General features: G+C 40.9%; 1 protein-coding gene across 1 annotated transcript; it reads right to left on the bottom strand.

Moving 5' to 3' along the window:
- On the bottom strand, positions 1-27,188 carry LOC115110724 (growth arrest-specific protein 7-like). Its single transcript, XM_065010245.1, has 10 exons — positions 26,692-27,188; positions 17,085-17,183; positions 16,403-16,518; positions 15,168-15,242; positions 14,961-15,039; positions 14,083-14,211; positions 13,395-13,518; positions 11,197-11,276; positions 10,977-11,075; positions 1-2,157 (listed from the first exon to the last, which is right to left on the bottom strand). Exons 1-10 carry the CDS (start codon positions 26,824-26,826, stop codon positions 2,044-2,046), a joined length of 1,050 nt encoding a protein of 349 aa, XP_064866317.1. The 5' UTR covers positions 26,827-27,188; the 3' UTR covers positions 1-2,043.

Below are 27,188 nucleotides of genomic sequence, written 5' to 3'. Positions count from 1 at the left end.
TCTTGTCAAATCGTATTTCCAGGGAAACGATTTAATTTAGACACAGCATTCTACAGTATATTGCTCGGACAAAGGTCACCAATGATTTGACATTTCTTTAAAGATTGGAAACATTTGAATTGATGTACATGAGAAATGGAAATCAGTTAACAAAAGGCAATTAAATCAACATTACTACAAAATGAGTGGTTAAGTTAAGTACATGAACTTCTAATGTAAGAACTTTACCATAACACATATAACATTGACACATACTGTCAACACATACTATCACATACTGATAACTTATACAATAAGTACAACATTTCAATCTGGATTAGTTTGGGATAAAATAATGCAAATCATTTCAGTGGTATTTTCATATTTTCTCACCTAGAAACAATGTGGATAAGGCATGTATATACTGAATAGACGTTGTCTATATACTGAATAGATGTGTTCTCTGTTTGCATGTCTTGGAATAGTGAATGTATTATCCACATTAGAATATGAAAGGATTGATAGTCTGAGGAGATGGTCCATAAACACAGTAAGTCCCTGCTTTGTTACACTTCCAGAATAACTAACGGCAAAATACAGACTGACAGACAGACAGACAGACAGACAGACAGACAAACATGCAGTATTTTATATACGCTTTTTAAGGTGGATATGTTGGCTAAAGGCTATGCTATTATCTGTTAATAGCATACTATATGAAATGTATGGACAAGCACAGGTTCCAGTGCAAGTAACACTGACCACTTTTTCTGATGAGCTTTTGCGAGTCATTAAAATGTGACTTGGAGCTTCCAAGTGAGGACTCCTCTTGGATATACAAAGTGGACTGTATTTAGGATAAATGCAAAATAGCAATTCCCAACTCTAAGCAATGGTTGACTCACAAAGTGCCGTGCAAAATGAATGACTTTCGAATCTGTTGACTATTATCCTGTTCTAATTCATTGACAAACAACAAGGTACAAACATTTAGTTGAACCCAAAGTGCAAAGGTCACTTAAACAGGTAACAGCACAATACATCTAGCTTGTATCTACAAATATACACTGATGCAGAATAGAATATATCAACAACATTCCAGGTACTGTTTATAACCTTGAGGCACTAAAAGGTGTTCATTGTAACATGGATCGTCGCCATCATTGTCTCACCACAGATCCAAAATAGACTCAGGCCTATGTTCCAATCTGCCACACGAGGTGACGTGTGACTAACATGCTGTTTCACAATCCTAAACATCTTACCCTATTCAACTTAGAGAGAGGTTGTTGTACATAAATGCATGTTCATGACAAACCTTAATGAGTTGATTCACTCTTGTTCATTGAGTGCAGTAACTTGGGGTATATACTTTCTGTAAACACATCCCATATACATTGTACTACAGTGCCAATACAGCCATCATATTTCACAAATATGCACTTAACCATATACAGTAAATGTAAGATATTTTCCCAAAACATGCATATCTTGACAGGTAAAATGTAAATATGAAAATATATCATAATTAATCTAGGATATCACATAATGTTTCATATTCCAGTATCTAAAATAAAGTGAAATGTTAATAATTAGTTGTTCAGTTTATATGCCAAAATTATAAGGTTTTACAATGCATCCAATCTATTCCTCAAATACATAAAAATGTATCATTCTTAATAGTGGAAACTTTTAATTTTACAACAGATAAAACCCAAAATAATTGTTTAAGCTTGTTTAGTGGCATTCATTGTACAGAATAAAACTATCAAACATTGTATTACTGTAACATGCTGGTATTTGGACTATTGATCTCTTGTTTTTCCATTGTAGGTTCAAAAGCACTGCATTGGGAATGCTAACTTTTCTCCAGTTATCACTGAGATAACATTGTGCTATTCTGATGTCATCATAGACAGAATGTACAGGCCTCACCTTATCCTGAACATACATGCACCTGCACCTGTAGCTGTAGTTGGAATGTTCTGTGAGAGGCCTGGGATTTTGACAGTATGGAGGTGGAGGGGTTGCCTCTGGCTTCTTGAGGTACGTCAGTGTAGTTAACTATATGTCCATGTCCACAGGGCGGAGATCCCCGGTCTTGTGCTCCTGCACCCACAGCTCTCGGTCTTTGGCTGGGTCCACACTCTGAAGCAGCTGATCCACTGGCTCCACCGTCTGCCAACACACACACACACACACACACACACACACACACACACACACACATGGACTTTCATCACACATGAAGCCAACACTGACACATCTCATAGACAATGTAAATGCTTAGAGAACTCATAGATGCTCATACAGAACACAATGAGGGGAGAGACAAACACTTCTATCCATAGTGGACAGGGTTAAGCGTACTGTTTCTGGAGACACAGGACCTTCAATGTCTCGTTAGATCTGCAGGTGTTTGCACCTCCTAAATGAGGAGAGCATCTGGGTTCATTCTCCCTGTTCAAGTATGGACCAGTGAAACAGTCAGCAGGGGGTGATAACAGCTGGTGAAGGGGTGACAGTGGTATGGTGATCGAGTTTGGAGGCAGTGAAATCCTTTTAACTGTTTGGCCAGCATTTTCACAACAAACATGCTTACCAAAACGTTGATCTGAGTACAATGCACAAATCCTTTGTATTGGGATACTTGATCTAGAATTGTTAGCTAAATGGATCTGCTTTAAAAAAAATCAACATACACCACACTCCAAAATAACTATTTCACTGGTGACCATTCTGTTTTACTGCAGCACTATGCTCTCCAAAAGACCTATTTCACTGGTGACCATTCTGTTTTACTGCAGCACTATGCTCTCCAAAAGACCTATTTCACTGGTGACCATTCTGTTTTACTGCAGCACTATGCTCTCCAAAAGATCTATTTCACTGGTGACCATTCTGTTTTACTGCAGCACTATGCTCTCCAAAAGACCTATTTCACTGGTGACCATTCTGTTTTACTGCAGCACTATGCTCTCCAAAAGACCTATTTCACTGGTGACCATTCTGTTTTACTGCAGCACTATGCTCTCCAAAGACCTATTTCACTGGTGACCATTCTGTTTTACTGCAGCACTATGCTCTCCAAAAGACCTATTTCACTGGTGACCATTCTGTTTTACTGCAGCACTATGCTCTCCAAAAGACCTATTTCACTGGTGACCATTCTGTTTTACTGCAGCACTATGCTCTCCAAAAGACCTATTTCACTGGTGACCATTCTGTTTTACTGCAGCACTATGCTCTCCAAAAGACCTATTTCACTGGTGACCATTCTGTTTTACTGCAGCACTATGCTCTCCAAAAGACCTATTTCACTGGTGACCATTCTGTTTTACTGCAGCACTATGCTCTCCAAAAGACCTATTTCACTGGTGACCATTCTGTTTTACTGCAGCACTATGCTCTCCAAAAGACCTATTTCACTGGTGACCATTCTGTTTTACTGCAGCACTATGCTCTCCAAAAGACCTATTTCACTGGTGACCATTCTGTTTTACTGCAGCACTATGCTCTCCAAAAGACCTATTTCACTGGTGACCATTCTGTTTTACTGCAGCACTATGCTCTCCAAAAGACCTATTTCACTGGTGACCATTCTGTTTTACTGCAGCACTATGCTCTCCAAAAGACCTATTTCACTGGTGACCATTCTGTTTTACTGCAGCACTATGCTCTCCAAAAGACCTATTTCACTGGTGACCATTCTGTTTTACTGCAGCACTATGCTCTCCAAAAGACCTATTTCACTGGTGACCATTCTGTTTTACTGCAGCACTATTCTCCAAAAGACCTATTTCACTGGTGACCATTCTGTTTTACTGCAGCACTATGCTCTCCAAAAGACCTATTTCACTGGTGACCATTCTGTTTTACTGCAGCACTATGCTCTCCAAAAGACCTATTTCACTGGTGACCATTCTGTTTTACTGCAGCACTATGCTCTCCAAAAGACCTATTTCACTGGTGACCATTCTGTTTTACTGCAGCACTATGCTCTCCAAAAGACCTATTTCACTGGTGACCATTCTGTTTTACTGCAGCACTATGCTCTCCAAAAGACCTATTTCACTGGTGACCATTCTGTTTTACTGCAGCACTATGCTCTCCAAAAGACCTATTTCACTGGTGACCATTCTGTTTTACTGCAGCACTATGCTCTCCAAAAGACCTATTTCACTGGTGACCATTCTGTTTTACTGCAGCACTATGCTCTCCAAAAGACCTATTTCACTGGTGACCATTCTGTTTTACTGCAGCACTATGCTCTCCAAAGACCTATTTCACTGGTGACCATTCTGTTTTACTGCAGCACTATGCTCTCCAAAAGACCTATTTCACTGGTGACCATTCTGTTTTACTGCAGCACTATGCTCTCCAAAAAAACCTATTTCACTGGTGACCATTCTGTTTTACTGCAGCACTATGCTCTCCAAAAGACCTATTTCACTGGTGACCATTCTGTTTTACTGCAGCACTATGCTCTCAAAATACCTATTTCACTGGTGACCATTCTGTTTTACTGCAGCACTATGCTCTCAAAAGACCTATTTCACTGGTGACCATTCTGTTTTACTGGCACTATGCTCTCCAAAAAAACCTATTTCACTGGTGACCATTCTGTTTTACTGCAGCACTATGCTCTCCAAAAAGACCTATTTCACTGGTGACCATTCTGTTTTACTGCAGCACTATGCTCTCCAAAGACCTATTTCACTGGTGACCATTCTGTTTTACTGCAGCACTATGCTCTCCAAAAGACCTATTTCACTGGTGACCATTCTGTTTTACTGCAGCACTATGCTCTCCAAAAGACCTATTTCACTGGTGACCATATGTTACAAAGACCTTTTCACTGGTGACCATTCTGTTTTACTGCAGCACTATGCTCTCCAAAAAAACTATTTCACTGGTGACCATTCTGTTTTACTGCAGCACTATGCTCTCCAAAAGACCTATTTCACTGGTGACCATTCTGTTTTACTGCCATCCAAAATGTGCGTTTCATCACAGACAATGCACTACCATTCTGCTCTCCAAAGACCTATTTCACTGGTGACCATTCTGTTTTACTGCAGCACTATGCTCTCCAAAGACCTATTTCACTGGTGACCATTCTGTTTTACTGCAGCATATGCTTCCAAAAGACCTATTTCACTGGTGACCATTCTGTTTTACTGCAGCACTATGCTCTCCAAAGACCTATTTCACTGGTGACCATTCTGTTTTTGCAGCACTATGCTCTCCAAAAGACCTATTTACTGGTGACCATTCTGTTTTACTAGATCCAAAAGACCTATTTTTGAACCGCACTATGCTCTCCAAAGCATTTCACTGGTGGTTTTACTCAGCACTATGCTCTCCAAAGATTTCTGGTGACCATTCTGTTTTACTGCAGCACTATGCTCCCAAAAGACCTATTTCACTGGTGACCATTCTGTTTTACTGCAGCACTATGCTCTCCAATTCTGTTGGTTTCTATGCTCTCCAAAACTATGCTCTCCAAAGACCTATTTCACTGGTGACCATTCTGTTTTACTGCAGCACTATGCTCTCTCCAAAAGACCTATTTCACTGGTGACCATTCTGTTTTCAGCACTATGCTCTCCAAACTGGTGACCATTCTGTTTTACTGCAGTATGCTCTCCAAAAGACCTATTTCACTGGTGACCATTCTGTTTTACTGCAGCACTATGCTCTCAAAAGACCTATTTCACTGGTGACCATTCTGTTTTACTGCAGCACTATGCTCTCAAAAAGACCTATTTCACTGGTGACCATTCTGTTTTACTGCAGCACTATGCTCTGACCTATTTCACTGGTGACCATTCTGTTTTACTGCAGCACTATGCTCTCAAAATACCTATTTCACTGGTGACCATTCTGTTTTACTGCAGCACTATGCTCTGACCTATTTCACTGGTGACCATTCTGTTTTACTGCAGCACTATGCTCTCCAAAAAACCTATTTCACTGGTGACCATTCTGTTTTACTGCAGCACTATGCTTCCAAAAGACCTATTTCACTGGTGACCATTCTGTTTTACTGCAGCACTATATCTCCAATTCTGTTTAAGACCTATTTCACTGGTGACCATTCTGTTTTACTGCAGCACTATGCTCTCCAAAAGACCTCACTGGTGACCATTCTGTTTTACTGCAGCACTATGCTCTCCAAAAGACCTATTTCACTGGTGACCATTCTGTTTTACTGCATAATTTCACTGGTGCTGTTTTACCAAAGAATTTCACTGACCATTCTGTTTTACTTCCCTGCTCTCCAAAAGACTATTTTGACCATTCTGTTTTACTGCAGCACTATTCCAAAAGACCTATTTCACTGGTGACCATTCTGTTTTACTGCAGCACTATGCTCTCCAAAGACCTATTTCACTGGTGACCATTCTGTTTTGCTGCAGCACTATGCTCTCCAAAAGACCTATTTCACTGGTGACCATTCTGTTTTACTGCAGCACTATGCAAAGACCTATTTCACTGGTGACCATTCTGTTTTACTGCAGCACTATGCTCTCCAAAGACCTATTTCACTTTGACCATTCTGTTTTACTGCAGCACTATGCTCTCCAAAAACCTATTTCACTGGTGACCATTCTGTTTTACTGCAGCACTATGTTATTTCACTGGTGACCATTCTGTTTTATGCAGCACTATGCTCTCCAAAGACCTATTTCACTGGTGACCATTCTGTTTTACTGCAGCACTATGCTTCCAAAAGACCTATTTCACTGGTGACCATTCTGTTTTACTGCAGCACTTATCTCCAAAAGACCTATTTCACTGGTGACCATTCTGTTTTACTGCAGCACTATGCTCTCCAAAAGACCTATTTCAGACCTTGTTTTCTGCAGCACTGCTCTCCAAAAGACCTATTTCACTGGTGACCATTCTGTTTTACTGCAGCACTATGCTCTCCAAAAGACCTATTTCACTGGTGACCATTCTGTTTTACTGCAGCACTATGCTCTCCAAAAGACCTATTTCACTGGTGACCATTCTGTTTTACTGCAGCACTATGCTCTCAAAAGACCTATTTCACTGGTGACCATTCTGTTTTACTGCAGCACTATGTCTCCAAAAGACCTATTTCACTGGTGACCATTCTGTTTTACTGCAGCACTATGCTCTCCAAAGACCTATTTCACTGGTGACCATTCTGTTTTGCACTATTCCAAAGATCTATTTCACTGGTGACCATTCTGTTTTACTGCAGCACTATGCTCTCAAAAGACCTATTTCACTGGTGACCATTCTGTTTTACTCACTACTTGCCTGGTGACCATTCTGTTTTACTGCAGCACTATGCTCTCCAAAGACCTACCTGGTGACCATTCTGTTTTACTGCAGCACTATGCTCTCCAAAAGACCTATTTCACTGGTGACCATTCTGTTTTACTGCAGCACTATGCTCTCCAAAGAATTTCACTGGTGACCATTCTGTTTTACTGCAGCACTATGCTCTCCAAAGACCTATTTCACTGGTGACCATTCTGTTTTACTGCAGCACTAACTCCAAAAGACCTATTTCACTGGTGACCATTCTGTTTTACTGCAGCATTATCCAAAAGACCTATTTCACTGGTGACCATTCTGTTTTACTGTAGCACTATGCCAAAAGACCTATTTCACTGGTGACCATTCTGTTTTACTGCAGCACTATGCTCTCCAAAGACCTATTTCACTGGTGACCATTCTGTTTTACTGCAGCACTATGCTCTCCAAAAGACCTATTTCACTGGTGACCATTCTGTTTTACTGCAGCACTATGCTCTCCAAAATACCTATTTCACTGGTGACCATTCTGTTTTACTGCAGCACTATGCTCTCCAAAATACCTATTTCACTGGTGACCATTCTGTTTTACTGCAGCACTATGCTCTCCAAAAGACCTATTTCACTGGTGACCATTCTGTTTTACTGCAGCACTATGCTCTCCAAAAAAACCTATTTCACTGGTGACCATTCTGTTTTACTGCAGCACTATGCTCTCCAAAAGACCTATTTCACTGGTGACCATTCTGTTTTACTGCAGCACTATGCTCTCCAAAAGACCTATTTCACTGGTGACCATTCTGTTTTACAGCACTATGCTCTCCAAAAGACCTATTTCACTGGTGACCATTCTGTTTTATGGCACATTGCTTTTTCACTGGTGACCATTCTGTTTTACTGCAGCACTATCTAATTTCACTGGTGACCATTCTGATGCACACTATCTAAAGGGTGACCATTCTGTTTTACTGACCATTCAGCACTATGCTCTCCAAAAGACCTATTTCACTGGTGACCATTCTGTTTTACTGCAGCACTATGCTCTCCAAAAGACCTATTTCACTTGACCATTCTGACCCACTATGCTCTCAAACGAATTTCACTGGTGACCATTCTGTTTTACTGCAGCACTATGCTCTCCAAAAGACCCCTATTTCACTGGTGACCATTCTGTTTTACTGCAGCACTATCAAAAGACCTATTTCTCATTCTGTTTTAAAAGACCTATTTCACTGGTGACCATTCTGTTTTACTGCAGCACTATGCTCTCCAAAAGACCTATTTCACTGGTGACCATTCTGTTTTACTGCAGCACTTGCTCTCCAAAAGACCTATTTCACTGGTGACCATTCTGTTTTACTGCAGCACTATTTCAAAAGAAGGTAATCATCACACAAAGTGCAACCTATGTTGTATATTTCATTATTTAACAGTTCCAAACTGCTCATCAATTAAAGGCTGCCCATGGTCAAAACTAATAACATAGTAAATGTAAATACGGGAAAATTAGTAAAACGTTTGAAATAAGACAGAAGGTTGGGATAAATCTAGCCATCCAAAACAATCTCATCACAGACAATATTAGCATTTTAGCTCATTAGCAACTTTGCAACTCCTTACTATTTTTAGATACTTTGAAACAGGGGTCTCCAACAATCGATCTCGCAGCCCACCATGAGTAGCTATTGCCAACAATTCTGCATGCAGAAAACTGGTTGGTTGGTTGATTAATCAAATGATTGCCTCGCCTGGTTCACCAACTACTTTCTCTGATAGGTTCAATGGAAGGGTCTGTTGTCCGGACCTCTTGGCAGTCTCTATGGGGCTGCCAATGAGAAGAACTACAAAATTCTCTGAAACTGGAAAAACTTATCTTTAAGCACCCTGTCAGAGCAGCTCACAGATTACTGCACCTGTACATAGCCCACCTATAATTTAGCCCAAACAACTACCTCTTTCCCTACTGTTTTTATTTTATTTATTTATTTATTTATTTATTTTGCTCCTTTGCACCCCATTATTTTTATTTCTACTTTGCACATTCTTCCACTGCAAATCTACCATTCCAGTGTTTTACTTGCTATATTGTATTTACTTTGCCACCATGGCCTTTTTGCCTTTACCTCTCTTATCTCACCTCATTTGCTCACATCGTATATAGACTTGTTTCTACTGTATTACCCATGTGTCGTTGTATGTTCGTTGTCGTTGTCGTTGTATGTGTCTAACTGCTTTGCTTTATCTTGGCCAGGTCGCAAATGAGAACTTGTTCTCAACTTGCCTACCTGGTTAAATAAAGGTTAAATCAATTAAATTAAAATTAAAACGGACAAACAAATCTCAAACAAAGTATCAGACACCGCAAGAACTACAATCTAATCAACGCAACATTGACATTATCCCACCATTGGTTAGCCACTATTCGCTTAAAAACCAAACCTAACACGATATCTGCCAATTAATTTCTTACCTGGCAGAAGTACTGTATATCATTTGTGTCTATTATTTGCAAACGTTACCATTAAATAAGCATCAGTAGTACAGAACCATTGCTAGACCGGCACATTAGATGGCACATTGCTCACATATGCGCAATTAAAGGGTTAGATGCACAATTAAAGGGGAATTATACTCAAATCTAAACGTGTTAGTTTCCTTCCAGACCCCATACAATGAGTCTTCTGATGTGATTTAGGCATTGACATGGACTCAGAACATCCAATTTCGTTTTTCTATGAACAAGTGTCATTTGGAAATTGAAAAACAAAAACAATCTTAAACCAGGAAAAATAAAACTGAAATAACATAATTTGGGAAAATATAAAACAATTTGGATTTTATAGAGGCCCCCTTTAGATTTGTTTATTAACAAACATTACCAGGTATATTGACAGAAAACATAATGCACTACTCCTTTACACTAAGGTCCCAGGGAAGAGCTGGAGGGAGAGGAGAAGAGAAGAATGTGACTATTTTAAGCCTAGAGAAAAATGAGTAGCTCGTGACATGTTTCATTATTTAAAAGTAGCTCTCATGTCAGAAAGGTTGCTAAACCTTAATCTAACCCTTAACCTAACTCCTAAAACTAACCTTAACCATAACCTTGGGGTGTAACCCCTAACCCTAACCACCTAGCTAACATTACAATTCATAATTCGTAACATATTGTACAAATTGCAATTCATCACATATGAATTGTAATTTGGAAATAGATGGACATCTACAAATTAATACATACCACGTAACATATCATGCTAATTGGGGTGTCCCATATCATGCTAATTGGGGTGTCCCATATCATGCTAATTGGGGTGTCCCATATCATGCTAATTGGGGTGTCCCATATCATGCTAATTGGGGTGTCCCATATCATGCTAATTGGGGTGTCCCATATCATGCTAATTGGGGTGTCCCATATCATGCTAATTGGGGTGTCCCATATCATGCTAATTGGGGTGTCCCATATCATGCTAATTGGGGTGTCCCATATCATGCTAATTGGGGTGTCCCATATCATGCTAATTGGGGTGTACTTTTACTATGTTACGTCTAGATCTGTTACGGTGACCGTATTCTACCCTTGAGTCCAGGCTGTCATGACTGACAGATTGGTCGTCTGACTCCAGCAAACAGCCACATGCTCTGTCAGGCTGACTCAAGGGAACCACCACTTGTACTGTAAGTGAAATGGACACATGGCTCACACTTTGGTTGAACATGTCAGTTTCATGTCGCAGCGTTGTGAACTGGCGTAAATCCTGTCGTATCATCTCCACCCTCTCAACCTCAAGTCTCTCCAGCTCCTGAAGAACAGAGGGAAATACATAGACAAAAGAATCAAAACAAATATAATGATGAACGTGATCAGCTTTTATTGTTTGTTGTCAACAATGAGACTATGAAGAATTAGTTCAATTGTATTACCAGGCTTGTGGTGACCATCTCCTCAAACCACTTGGACTGGGCCCGGTTGTACAGGTCCACATTGTGCATGAGGTCATCACCTGTAGAGAACAGATTCAGAGTGGTCATTCAACACAGTGTATTTGACTAGGAGGTAATACTCAACAAATCAACATTAAGTTTCTGGTATACCTGTGCAGTTAAATTGTGGTAGTTAAAGATGAAGTACTACGGTCTTGAAGTGTTTACTATATTAAATGTAGGCCCTAAATTAACTTACGCATGAGGAAAAGCGTGCATGAACTCAGTCCCTATGTCTCCAGCAAAGGGCACTCAGTAACCATGCCTGTTGCAGTGTGGGACATCTCTATCGATGCAACGTAATGCAGAGGCTAACCTCCGAAGCTAACCTCCGAAGCTAACCTCCGATGCTAACCTCCGATGCTAACCTCCGATGCTAACCTCCGAAGCTAACCTCCGAAGCTAACCTCCGAAGCTAACCTCCGAAGCTAACCTCCGATGCTAACCTCCGATGCTAAGTCTATAAAGCTTGGTTCAATAGGGTTGAAGAAAAGTGCAAAGCAAATGTGACCTAGAAACGTTCTTCTACATTTCAGTTCAATCTTTTAGACATATATTACAAAGGCCTACTGTAGAAAGGGTGTAAGAAACAACCTAAAACAAAACTACAGAGGAAGTTGTTTTACAATCCAGCCTCTCCAATAATAGCACATCTCAATCTATATGGTAATGAGGCCAGGGTTTTTAATGACATTTGCCCCTGTAAAAAGTGAAAGACACAAGGCAGACATCATCTAAAGCGTGCCTAACGGGATCTATTGATTAGAGCTGTGAACTGAGACTAAGGATCTGAGTGGGAGAGAGAATGAACAAGATGCCGGCTTTTATTTATTTATTTTTTCACACTGGCTTTTTCCTCTAAAGTGTGTGCATAGAAATGTATGGAAAAAACAATTACAATCACCAACTACTTTCTCTGCTATCTGGAATACAGAGAAATGGGAGCCCCAGGCATTGTACTGCATGGCTGATCATAGCCTCATGTTATCTGAATTAAGCATATTCACTATGATTCCACATTCAAATATAAATGCAAAGCAAGACGTGTTTGTCTCCTAAGCACATGATAATGCAATGTTTTTGAGATCCACAGTAAAACACAAAACACCGGAAAATATACTTGCAGTATAACAGATGGTTTTAAGTATAAATGAAGAGACATTGCTCAATATTTTTGACTAAGCTAATTGCTTAGTATCATTACATTACTATGGGCTGCTGTTGGCAGTGAGCTTTAGTGTTGTCGGCCTCCTGTCTGAGTTCTCAAACCCCATCCATGTCTGACTGAACGCCCCACATTCCCTATCTGACTGCAGCACAGCCCCACCTCACCCCCTCTGCCCCCTGCTGGGGAAAACATAGTATTCTTAGGCAACACAGTCTGGGAATCCACCCCAAGTCTGAACCCTGAGCGTGTGAAACATATCTGCACTGTCCGCAACCCAGTCTCTGCTCCATTTACACAACAGGCCCGGCCATGTGATCCATGTTGCCAGATCTGACTGTTTGGGATGCCTGGCTGGTCCGGATGGGACAAGTCCTCCATTCATACCCTTGTTCACTGCGACCAAAAGATTAGTCCTGGGGATTGTGGGTAATGGTCCTCTCCCAGCCGACTTATTATCCCACCACAAAAATAGATCATTAAACTTGTTTCCATGTTGAAATACTTCTGGACCTCTTTTGCAATGTGTTCTGGTGTTGTGCCAGGGAGTGCTTCCCTCAGAGTTCTCACTCTGTTGGCTATGCCTCTTGTTGCTGATGAAAACACCACCACCAACTTTACACAATGGCAGCACAACATCACAAGGCGGGGTAAATTGCATGCAACGCAAGAGTGGCCTCAAAACGCTGCTTACGCAACATAAAAGCGGCTGCTCAGCAATACAGGGCTGATTTATCAAGAAACACAGCTGTGGGTGAATTGAACGGCTCAGATTTGAAAGGAGAGAGGCAATTTGTTGCCTTTAGAAGTACACTGTGGTAAGTTAATAAAAAGCACACCTGAGAATGCAGCATGCTTTGGGTGCATGTTCTCTCCTCTCTGGAGGTAGAATCGGCACCGCTATGCTGGCGTTTCATGGAGCTGTGAAGTGCGGCTGCTCTACATATGCTACACGGTGTGTCTAACCCCTGACCTGCTTGTGTGGATTTCCGCCGGGCCTTCTTGATGTCCTCCTCGTGTTTGTTCATGTGCTTGATGTCCAGCTGCTGGGTCTTCACTTCCAGATCTTTCTGCCGGTCTGCCAGGGCTTTACGGGCCTACAGCAACCCAAGCAGCAGTGTGAATACAGAAACAATATGGGTCATTTCATGCTAGTCCTCAGATCTACTGAACCTACAACTATTACCACAGTCATGGCAGCCCTTTCATCCCGGCTACCTATTTCCCCACTCAAATCCCGGCCTCATCCCTTAATCTATTCTTATTTCACATCACAGGATCTTCCTTCATCTCGTCTGTTGAGGCAATTCTCCAATGTCATGATGTAACACTGTTGGAAATGTAAATACAGCACTTGGCAGGCACGAACCGTAAACCCACAAAATCTCCTGTGTTTAATGGATGCCAACTAAAATAAAACGAACAGGACGTTATGATCGTATGTAGTCAATCGATTGATTAATATAGTCTATATGATTACCATGGGGAGAAAGATAGACAACAAAAAGCTACAGGTTTTTCCTGAGCAGAAAAACAGTTCATCTTAAAATACGTTGAATGGTTTCAATAGTCATACATTTTGGATCATTTAAAGCTTCTCTGGGAAAACCTGAATTGTAGGACAAGGATTATAGGATGCTTTGGTTTAGAATGGTCCATACCTTCTCCACACCTGCATAGCGGCTGGCCAGCTGCTTCCTGAGGTCTATGATGTGGTGATCGTACTTCTTCAACTCCTTCTTGAAGTTGTCTCTGAAAGTCAGCAGGGGCTTCTCCACCTCACACTGGAGCTGAAGAGGTACGGTTATTACAGTTGTAATTGATATGTACTTATGTGTAACTACACTGTAACTACATTGTACCTGCCTATCTAACTACTATATAAACACACCAATTTATAGTCCTGGTAGTCCTATACAGGATATATGTGACCTAGCTGCATAAAGCATGGATATAAATAGTCATGAAAAGTGCACTTAGGCCACTATATGTTCAAGAGGATTTCTCACTCTTCCACACGTTACCTAACCCCACCCCATCAGCTGTGGTGTCTCCGAGCTCAGAGGAGAGGGGATCATGGCGTGCTGCATGTCCGCAGCCTGGGGCGCATCAGAAGACACCACTAATGAATCAGACAATGGAGGCTATGTATAGCTTCAAGGCTACCTCTGATTTATTTTAAGCATTCTTTAGACCCAGTAGAGTTTTTTCTTCACTGGTAATTGCTGCTGTAAGCCCCCCCTCTTTTTTCTTTGCAGATGTCAGACCAGAGTGAGGTAAACAAACACACCAGGACGTGGTCCTAGAGGCCTTGGATTGACCAAAGGAACACGTAAATAAACTGACTGCCAACTAAGCCTTCTCTAAGGGCTCCATAGCCCATAGAAAATACATCTTATAATGTTATTGAAGGTGTGAGTGAAGCATGGATGTTGTCCACTTCCGTCGGTTCACATGGAGATTTTAGAATGTTCTTGGTCTGTTACAGTACATGCAATCTATAACATCCACAGTATCTTCTAGCAAGACAGTAGGCTACCTTATTGGAGAACTTGAGGTGGACTTCAGCCTCGTCATGACAACTCCTCTTTAGCCGGGCCCAAGCTTCCCCAAGGGTTCTGGAATGGGATCAAACAAGAGACATCAACCAAACTGGATAGAATGGATGGGAAAACACCCAAGTAGCAAACAGGTATATGGTGAAGAATATAGAACGAATAGAAATCTATTCTGTTAACTCACTCACCCTTCCTCCTGAGCAGCCAAGGGGCTCTGGGAGAGCTTGGAGAGGTTCTTAGAGTATTCATCTTCAATCTTTATCCTGCAACGGACAAAGACAGCCATGGGGCTCTAAAGTATGGGACTCCAGGGAAGACCAATAGAGGAGAACATTTTTTAAAGCTGACAGAGTTTCAGAGGAGCATTGGGGCATGGAGACACTGTCCTCCAGTATATCACCGACACCCAAAGACATACAGCACTGTGGCCACTATGATGTTCAAAGGCAGAAGCCTATTATTCTGTGCTGAGAAGATATCAAACAATATCCTGTAACAACAGCCTGGATATGAGTTAATGCACTTTCCTGTGGAAAGGCCAGAGATGGGAATGATGTGCGGCTATTTACTCATGGCCACCCCGAGGGCACTCAGAAATGCCAGCCATATTTCTGTGACATTCAATTATCCCACAAACACCCATTAACCATACACATCTGAGTAAACCTGTCCTCTACGGGAGGTCACGAAGGCCATTCCAAAGAAATGGATATGGCCAGAATCTGACATCAGGTCAGCTGTCTCACTGAACCAATGAAGAAAGGTCAGCCCTGAATTAGAATGTTGGGGAATGGGACCTTTAAATGAATTGTGTGAATACAGTCAGGGGAAAAAGTGAAAGTCCACTTAATTCTCAAGTCTATTGAGTCAATGGGAACTTTTGTTGTGGGCGCAAAATGGGGCCTCTTGCTATGCTGAAGCCTATGAAAGCATATGTTTAGGACGTCTACTTTATGTACGTCTACAACTTAACTTTATAAACCTAGTACAGTACAACACATTTATCAGAATTCAAATGTGCATGGGGATGATACACCTGGGGCGGCAGCTAGCCTGGAAGTCAAGTGTGTTGGGCCAGTCCCCAAGTCGACTAGGTGAAAAATCTGTCCATGTGCCCTTGAGCAAGGCACTTAATCCTAATTGCTCCTGCAAGTCGCTCTGAAGAAGAGCGTCTGCTAAATAGATACATTGTAAATATATGAATAGATACTATAGAGTGGAGCCAGGTTGTCAAGGACAAAATAACCCATGCTCTATAATAACATAATGACAAGAGAACCCTGTTTCACCCTGATAAGACACGACAAACAGTCCAAATAAGATTATGATCAAAAAAGACACGATAAAGAGAATCAATAACATTTCCCAACACACAAAATACACAGTACCACTGACCCCTTCCAAGCTGACTATGTTGTGTTACCTCTCCCGGACGAACTCAGCCATCTCTTTCTGCATCTGTTTGCCCTTGAGCTGTTTCTGCAGCAGCACCTCAAAGCCGCCCACAGAGGGGGTCCCTTGGGGGTCCTTCTTGTCAGTCTGAGGGAGAGGATGGAGCATCAATCACACACCCAGACCAATACAGCCACATACTTCATTTCATGGAGAAAATGACATTGTTTACATTGAGTGTGTGTGAGTGGTGAGGGGTGTTGGGGAGTGTGTGTGTGTGGATGAGTGTATGAGTCAGAGAACTACAAATGTATGTGTTAAGGAGTGCATGCGCACGTGGGTGTGTTCGTCATTTGCGTGTGAGTTATGAGTGTGTGTGTGTGTCTAAGGGTTGAACAACGAGCAGCACATCCCACTATGTGTAACAGGATGCGGATACGACAGGGAGTGATGTGGTAGCCCCACGTGAACCAGAGGTGACAGATTCAATTCACACAATGGGCTTGAGCTTTGGCTGAGTGGAGCACATTATGCCACAGAAATACAGGCTTCTGTTACAATCATGTTTGTAGACACATGAGTTGGCGTTAATATGACAGACAAAATCTACCCTGTTGGATTCAAAGTCATATGTAACAGGGCTGAGATTCCTATAAACATAGGAAGTAGGGATCTTATTCTATGAGCTGGAGAGATGTCAGGCGCTATCTTACCCAGAAGTAGTCACAGTAGCTCCACTCATTGGGCTTCAGTAGCTGCTGTTCTGGCTGATCTGGCATCACACTAGGCAGCGGGAAGGTGACACAGTTGATCTGAATGCAAAAAAATTGTGAAACGAATTCAAGAGAGTGAGAGACAAGTGAGAGAGGTTTCTGTGAGACATCAGAGGGAGAGGAAGAAGGAAAGGAGGAGGAAAAGAGGCTAATTGCCTTCAACTCTCAGGAATGAATGTGGGAAAAACACTATGGTTAGAGCAGACATCAAAGGTGCCATTTGTGGGAGATGTGCATAGAAGCTTCTCATTTGGAGACGGGACATGGAGGCTCGGTTTGTGTCTGTCATGAGGACGGGAGTAAAGGTCAGGAATGAGTAAATACTCTCTGGGGGTGTTGGTCATCAAGATGGTGACCCAGAGAACCCTCGGAGGTGAGAGGGGGCGGGGAAAGAAATGGAGAGGGACAGACGGAGGGGAGAGGGACAGAGAAATAGGGAGAGAAAAGAGAGGGGGGAGAAAGAGAGAGCACAAACCGTCCTGGCCTTACGATCCTTACACTTATTTGTGATAAACTTAAACAACATCATAATGAAGAGAAAGACCTACAATCAGTGATATAGAGGAAACAACCAACAACAACCCAAACCACTGTAGAGCGGAGTCACAGCTTAACACACCCAGCACTCAGACTGAATACACACTCTGGTCAACAGCGTCTTCAATTACCCTTAGAGGACTGCAATTATGTAATGTTCACCATCTGTAACCTCTCCCTGCTGGCACAACAACATGTTCTCTATCTATGCCATACTGCCAATAACATCCCAGCAGACTACATGGACATCCAGACATGCTGAATCTCAGATGCACAAATATGTATTATGTGTTCACTGCTTGGCTAAAGCACACGACAAGGAAAAAAACACACTGTGCACATTTCTACTAGCTGATTGCCATATTTGCTTATGTAACTATGACAATGTTTGAAGCTTTGTGTTGCTAATCATTGAGCCTATTGGGAGTTGAAACTATTTAGAATTATGGAGAGATTTAGAGAAGTTCATGAGAAAAAACTGTCAAACAATGGAAGCAAGCCCGAAAAGCTATTCTGTAATAAATATTTACATGAGCTCCGTTATTTCCTGAAGGCAACCAGCCGTCTGCAGAGATCTCCAACTCCTGCTTGAAATCAGTTCTATCAATGACCCCTGGACATCTAATATGTACACACACACACACACACACACACACACACACACACACACACACACACACACACACACACACACACACACACACACACACACACACACACACACACACACACACACACACACACACACACACCTATAAGTCTGCATAATATGCATGCTTCCACACACCACATGAGATACAGTAGTAGGAACACACATAGAAGTGTCGTAGACTCTTTCTAACGCTACACAACAGGATTTACATAGTTGGTGGAGCCCAGTCACTTTGTTCATTTTCTGCCTGAGAGATCAGACTGATTGTCACGGACACCAGATTTTCCATCACACTGACTCGCCATCTATCACTGCTGTTGTTTATCTCCTGCTCAAATCCTCCAGAAAATGAGACCATCTATCTGCAGCATGGCTGTCTCTATAGCTCACTACTCTTTTATGGGCTCTTAGTGGGGTGCTACACTGTTAGGACTCAGAGATTCATATTCATTACCTCTATGAAAACCAGGGAGAATTGTATGGCACTGTTGGCACTGTGTGGTTTATAGTAGTTGATGTTTTTGGACAGTCAGCAAATCGAGGGTGTTATGGTTCAGCCTGACAGTGTTATGGAGATTCTGAGAGGCAGGCAGGGTCATAGCTTATGAATGATTCACATGATGATGGTCATTCCTGTAGTTTAGAACAGACTAATTACACTTACCCCCAACAGCAGACAGTATTGACAAGTGCCAGTTTGCCTAATCAACCAGCGGGACAGTCTGTCCTCTACCTGCATTCATTATACAGTCATTTCCACCCTAAAGGCTTAGGCAAATGTAGAAAGGTTCATTCATTGCCTGGACGTTTAAAAATTGTGAGCTGGACCTCACACATTGGAATGGTTTAGCTCTGCTGAATAGACAGAAATATTACTAACAGCATGGAAAATAACCCATGCTTAAAGACATAAAGCACAGAAAATAACACATGCTTAAAGACATAAAACACAGAAAATAACCCATGCTTAAAGACATAAAACACAGAAAATAACACATGCTTAAAGACATAAAGCACAGAAAATAACCCATGCTTAAAGACATAAAACACAGAAAATAACACATGCTTAAAGACATAAAACACAGAATATAACCCATGCTTAAAGACATAAAATACAGAATATAACCCATGCTTAAAGACATAAAACACAGAAAATAACACATGCTTAAAGACATAAAGCACAGAAAATAACCCATGCTTAAAGACATAAAGCACAGAATATAACCCATGCTTAAAGACATAAAGCACAGAAAATAACACATGCTTAAAGACATAAAACACAGAAAATAATCCATGCTTAAAGACATAAAACACAGAAAATAACCCATGCTTAAAGACATAAAGCACAGAATATAACCCATGCTTAAAGACATAAAGCACAGAAAATAACACATGCTTAAAGACATAAAACACAGAAAATAACCCATGCTTAAAGACATAAAACACAGAAAATAACCCATGCTTAAAGACATAAAACACAGAATATAACCCATGCTTAAAGACATAAAGCACAGAAAATAACCCATGCTTAAAGACATAAAGCACAGAAAATAACACATGCTTAAAGACATAAAGCACAGAAAATAACCCATGCTTAAAGACATAAAACACAGAATATAACCCATGCTTAAAGACATAAAACACAGAAAATAACCCATGCTTAAAGACATAAAACACAGAATATAACCCATGCTTAAAGACATAAAACACAGAATATAACCCATGCTTAAAGACATAAAACACAGAATATAACCCATGCTTAAAGACATAAAACACAGAAAATAACCCATGCTTAAAGACATAAAACACAGAAAATAACCCATGCTTAAAGACATAAAACACAGAATATAACCCATGCTTAAAGACATAAAACACAGAAAATAACCCATGCTTAAAGACATAAAACACAGAAAATAACCCATGCTTAAAGACATAAAACACAGAAAATAACCCATGCTTAAAGACATAAAACACAGAAAATAACCCATGCTTAAAGACATAAAACACAGAATATAACCCATGCTTAAAGACATAAAGCACAGAAAATAACCCATGCTTAAAGACATAAAACACAGAAAATAACCCATGCTTAAAGACATAAAACACAGAATATAACCCATGCTTAAAGACATAAAACACAGAAAATAACCCATGCTTAAAGACATAAAGCACAGAAAATAACACATGCTTAAAGACATAAAACACAGAAAATAACCCATGCTTAAAGACATAAAGCACAGAATATAACCCATGCTTAAAGACATAAAGCACAGAAAATAACACATGCTTAAAGACATAAAACACAGAAAATAACCCATGCTTAAAGACATAAAACACAGAAAATAACCCATGCTTAAAGACATAAAACACAGAATATAACCCATGCTTAAAGACATAAAGCACAGAAAATAACCCATGCTTAAAGACATAAAGCACAGAAAATAACACATGCTTAAAGACATAAAGCACAGAAAATAACCCATGCTTAAAGACATAAAACACAGAATATAACCCATGCTTAAAGACATAAAGCACAGAAAATAACCCATGCTTAAAGACATAAAGCACAGAAAATAACACATGCTTAAAGACATAAAGCACAGAAAATAACCCATGCTTAAAGACATAAAGCACAGAATATAACCCATGCTTAAAGACATAAAGCACAGAAAATAACACATGCTTAAAGACATAAAACACAGAAAATAATCCATGCTTAAAGACATAAAACACAGAAAATAACCCATGCTTAAAGACATAAAGCACAGAATATAACCCATGCTTAAAGACATGCTGCTGGTGAGTCTCTGATCCACCTCTACGCAGACGACACCATTCTGTATACTTCCGGCCCTTCTTTGGACACTGTGTTAACAACCCTCCAGGCAAGCTTCAATGCCATACAACTCTCCTTCCGTGGCCTCCAATTGCTCTTAAATACAAGTAAAACTAAATGCATGCTCTTCAACCGATCGCTACCTGCACCTACCCGCCTGTCCAACATCACTACTCTGGACGGCTCTGACTTAGAATACGTGGACAACTACAAATACTTAGGTGTCTGGTTAGACTGTAAACTCTCCTTCCAGACCCATATCAAACATCTCCAATCCAAAGTTAAATCTAGAATTGGCTTCCTATTTCGCAACAAAGCATCCTTCACTCATGCTGCCAAACATACCCTTGTAAGATTGACCATCCTACCAATCCTCGACTTTGGCGATGTCATTTACAAAATAGCCTCCAATACCCTACTCAACAAATTGGATGCAGTCTATCACAGTGCAATCCGTTTTGTCACCAAAGCCCCATATACTACCCACCATTGCGACCTGTACGCTCTCGTTGGCTGGCCCTCGCTTCATACTCGTCGCCAAACCCACTGGCTCCATGTCATCTACAAGACCCTGCTAGGTAAAGTCCCCCTTATCTCAGCTCGCTGGTCACCATAGCATCTCCCACCTGTAGCACACGCTCCAGCAGGTATATCTCTCTAGTCACCCCCAAAACCAATTCTTTCTTTGGCCGCCTCTCCTTCCAGTTCTCTGCTGCCAATGACTGGAACGAACTACAAAAATCTCTTAAATTGGAAACACTTATCTCCCTCACTAGCTTTAAGCACCAACTGTCAGAGCATCTTACAGATTACTGCACCTGTACATAGCCCACCTATAATTTAGCCCAAACAACTACCTCTTTCCCAACTGTATTTAATTTATTTATTTATTTTGCTCCTTTGCACCCCATTATTTTTATTTCTACTTTGCACATTCTTCCATTGCAAAACTACCATTCCAGTGTTTTACTTGCTATATTGTATTTACTTTGCCACCATGGCCTTTTTTGCCTTTACCTCCCTTCTCACCTAATTTGCTCACATTGTATATAGACTTGTTTTTTTTACTGTATTATTGACTGTATGTTTGTTTTACTCCATGTGTAACTCTGTGTCGTTGTATGTGTCGAACTGCTTTGCTTTATCTTGGCCAGGTCGCAATTGTAAATGAGAACTTGTTCTCAACTTGCTTACCTGGTTAAATAAAGGTGAAATAAAAAAACATAAAGCACAGAAAATAACACATGTTTAAAGACATAAAACACAGAAAATAACCCATGCTTAAAGACATAAAACACAGAAAATAACCCATGCTTAAAGACATAAAACACAGAATATAACCCATGCTTAAAGACATAAAGCACAGAAAATAACCCATGCTTAAAGACATAAAGCACAGAAAATAACACATGCTTAAAGACATAAAGCACAGAAAATAACCCATGCTTAAAGACATAAAACACAGAATATAACCCATGCTTAAAGACATAAAACACAGAAAATAACCCATGCTTAAAGACATAAAACACAGAATATAACCCATGCTTAAAGACATAAAACACAGAATATAACCCATGCTTAAAGACATAAAACACAGAATATAACCCATGCTTAAAGACATAAAACACAGAAAATAACCCATGCTTAAAGACATAAAACACAGAAAATAACCCATGCTTAAAGACATAAAACACAGAATATAACCCATGCTTAAAGACATAAAACACAGAAAATAACCCATGCTTAAAGACATAAAACACAGAAAATAACCCATGCTTAAAGACATAAAACACAGAAAATAACCCATGCTTAAAGACATAAAACACAGAAAATAACCCATGCTTAAAGACATAAAACACAGAATATAACCCATGCGTAAAGACATAAAGCACAGAAAATAACCCATGCTTAAAGACATAAAACACAGAAAATAACCCATGCTTAAAGACATAAAACACAGAATATAACCCATGCTTAAAGACATAAAACACAGAAAATAACCCATGCTTAAAGACATAAAACACAGAATATAACCCATGCTTAAAGACATAAAGCACAGAAAATAACACATGCTTAAAGACATAAAACACAGAAAATAACCCATGCTTAAAGACATAAAACACAGAAAATAACCCATGCTTAAAGACATAAAACACAGAAAATAACCCATGCTTAAAGACATAAAACACAGAAAATAACACATGCTTAAAGACATAAAACACAGAAAATAACACAGGCTTAAAGACATAAAACACAGAAAATAACCCATGCTTAAAGACATAAAGCACAGAAAATAACCCATGCTTAAAGACATAAAACACAGAAAATAACACAGGCTTAAAGACATAAAACACAGAAAATAACCCATGCTTAAAGACATAAAACACAGAATATAACCCATGCTTAAAGACATAAAACACAGAAAATAACCCATGCTTAAAGACATAAAACACAGAAAATAACCCATGCTTAAAGACATAAAACACAGAAAATAACCCATGCTTAAAGACATAAAACACAGAAAATAACCCATGCTTAAAGACATAAAACACAGAAAATAACACAGGCTTAAAGACATAAAACACAGAAAATAACCCATGCTTAAAGACATAAAGCACAGAAAATAACCCATGCTTAAAGACATAAAACACAGAAAATAACACAGGCTTAAAGACATACACAGGGTGTCAACACATAAATCTCTTGCCACCTTAGCTAACACTATCAGAAAATAACTCTTCAGAAAATAACTCTTCCCCCGGCCCATACGCGCGCACGCACGCACGCACACGCGCACGCACACACACACACACACACACACACACACACACACACACACACACACACACACACACACACACACACACACACACACACACACACACACACACACACACAGAGAGAGACTGTAGGGTACTCAGCCACTGTTGCTAAGCGACAAATTACTTTAGCTGTAAAGGCACAATCCCCCATAATAACAAAAGATTCCAAGAAGTCCTCCACTATTCTCAGAATGCTGTTGCTTCCTCCAACTCATAAATCACTCATTCATTTAATGAGTGATTATTGGTAAAAAAAAAATCTAATAATAATAATCAAAATAACCCATCTGAGTCTTCCAAACGACACAAGATGACACCCCAACAAACTGTTACTCTTTCTTCTTAACAACAAGTCAAACAGCACTTGAGTATGTTTAATGAGGTGGAAAACATGGCTGGCTATTCAGATGATTCAGCCCTGTGCATCTTCCTTCCATCACACTCAGGACCAGCCTTATAATACCGAGGAGACAACGTAACAACAAGGTTACGGGTCTACTGGTCTCAAATCAGTGGAGGCTGGTGTCACTTTACATGGGAGGATAGGCTCATTAAAATGGATTAAAACACATTAGACACACCGTTCCATTCACTCCATTCCGATCATTAGTATGAGCCATCCTCCCTTCACCAGCCTCCACTGTCTCTAATGGAGGGGCCGTGATCCATCTATATGGGATCTGAGTCTGTCCATGACAGCTGGAAGACAGGTCACGTGACGCAACATGCATCATGGGGCAACAGAAAAACACCCTCCTGGACTGACATCATGATGAACGCCATACTCAGCATCAACAACTACAACCTCCCATTATTCCATCATTACACGACACCACTTCTTCTACGCAATGAATGAGTCCCTGAACAAAACCATGAATATCAATAATCACAGACCAATTACCCATCCATGCGATTTCTCTTTACACCGCAAAGTATAAAACTGCATTATAATGGAATGAATGTAGCCTATTCTAGTGGTCTCCTTTTCTGAGATGTTCATTGCTTGATCCATTCATATTTCTACAGAATACATGACATCATGGTTAAATGTTGTGCACAACAGCACCCCAATCATTTGTCAACAATGCCATCAATCAAGCCCTATAAAACAAAGCTCACCTGTAAAAAAATGTCTATATATATAAAAAAACATATGTTTTCTATTTTTTCCACAATATCAATTCAATTTGTTTTCTGAATGGCTCCAGTGTTTCCTATGGCAGTGTTTTCCATTTCAGCACCATTAATCAGTGTGCTATTGCTTTTGTAACCATGGAAACTGGCCTTGCTGCATCTCTCTGTGCAGGTCGGTGGGGCTTCACAATAGGCAGACTGGCAGCTCCTGTGGCTGGAGCAGGCCAGCGAGCCCACCGAGCAGAACCAACACTGGGCACACACAGAACTGTCTGTCAGCACTCAGCCCAGCACTCACCATCTCCTCCTACATTCCTCATTATAGGTTACATAACCACGAGGTCCAGTGTCAGAACAACTTAAAGACTCTGAGGGATGTTTTACATAAATCTGGTTACATGTGGTCCACACAAATTCCTAATTTGCTAGAAATGAGTTTCTATATTTCTGAGTATAATGAGTTTAATGAATGCTAGTTATGGATACATGGGAGTAGGAATTCAAGCTGCTTGTGGGATGTAAATGTTTTCAGTAGCTGTTGTTGATGGAGAGTAGAACGGAATTATAATCATGGCTGTAATGTGGAAGTGTTGATGTTGTGTTTTGGTGAATGCAGTCCTGGGTGAACTGCATTGTCCTGCAGCCATGTGGGGTCCATTGGGGGATGGGAGGGATGCAGCATTACACTCACATAATATATTTTGATGTTTTCTAGAGAAGAAGACTCAGAGGGCTCGTCAGATTCTGGATCTGTCTACAAAGGTCTTGTGCTTGTGCTTTTCAACAAAATCAAAGCCCATCATACATTGAAAGAGTATGATACAAACATGACTTTGCTGCATGGGATACCTATTCTCACTCAAAGTCTGCGACAGCTTCTGTGAACTGAGAGAAATCTGAACCTCTTCATTGCTTATGGACGCATCTCCTGTGTGTAAATGGCGCTTGTGCAAGCCTCAGTCCCAAACCCACAAGACTGATAGAAGGGAGTAGACACAGTACAGTCCATGAGAAAAAGATTAGCAGTTGACCTGTGGAAACCTCACTGATTAAGACTAATGTTCTATCCAATAGGCTGTTTGGTGTGGCGGCAGTGTTCCTGCACTGTGGGTTCCCCCATTACTCCACAGAGATCTGCAGCCAAACACAGAGGCTACACTGCAACACGGACACACTGTAGCATAGTGGGTAGATGCAGTACGTTTTAACGTTGGCAGATGGTGGAATGAAATACACAAACATCTAGCCTATTGTCGGGTAAAACATTGTTATCTTCTGTCTTCTGTTCAATTATCTGAAAAGGGAATAATCCTAGATAAAAATAAACATTCTGTCACATCTGCTGTTTCTCCCTGGTGTAATGGTACACAGGATCTGTATCCTAAACACAGTCTGAGGCTGCTGCTGCTCTGAGAGAGAAAGGGAACAACAGAGATAGACAGAGAGAGAGAAACAGAGAGAGATAGCGAGAGAGAACAACACAGAGAGAAAGAGAGAGTGAGGGAGACAGAGAGAGATGGGTAGTGAGATGGAGAGGTTCTGGGTTTGGAGCTCCAGGGTACTCACTGTTATCTTGGTCTCCTTGATCTCCTTGTTCTGCCTCTTAGCTGGTGAATTGTTCCCCGGGTTCTGCTGGGAGAGACAGGAGGCATCGTCAACGTCAAAGCTCTCCTCGGTGTCAAAGCTGGCCGCCTCCATCATCACACAACACCTCTACTCCTCCTGCTCCTCTCTCTGCTCCTCTCTCTGCTCCTCTCGCTGCTCCTCACGGGGAAACCCTGCTCCTGCAACTGAGGCTGCCTCTCACAGCCTGCTGCCTGCCTGACGTGGTGAGTCGAGTGGAGACGCGTCACGGGGGTGGGGTGGGGGTGGGGGGGGTGAGTAAAGGGCTGGGGAGAATGGAGGAGGTGTGAAGTGGAGGGAGGGGGTGGAGGCAGTTGGTCATAGTCCTAGGTGCGCGATGAGGCTAGCCTCCGGTTAAACTGCTGTCACCCGAGTCTGGAGGTTGACGGCAGGGGGAAGATGCAGCAAGGAGCCCTGTGTCTCCCTACTGTCCATACGGA

The sequence above is a fragment of the Oncorhynchus nerka genome, linkage group LG26, assembly GCF_034236695.1.
Source record: "Oncorhynchus nerka isolate Pitt River linkage group LG26, Oner_Uvic_2.0, whole genome shotgun sequence".
Lineage (NCBI taxonomy): Eukaryota > Metazoa > Chordata > Actinopteri > Salmoniformes > Salmonidae > Oncorhynchus > Oncorhynchus nerka.
This window is presented reverse-complemented; position numbering and strand designations above follow the sequence as displayed.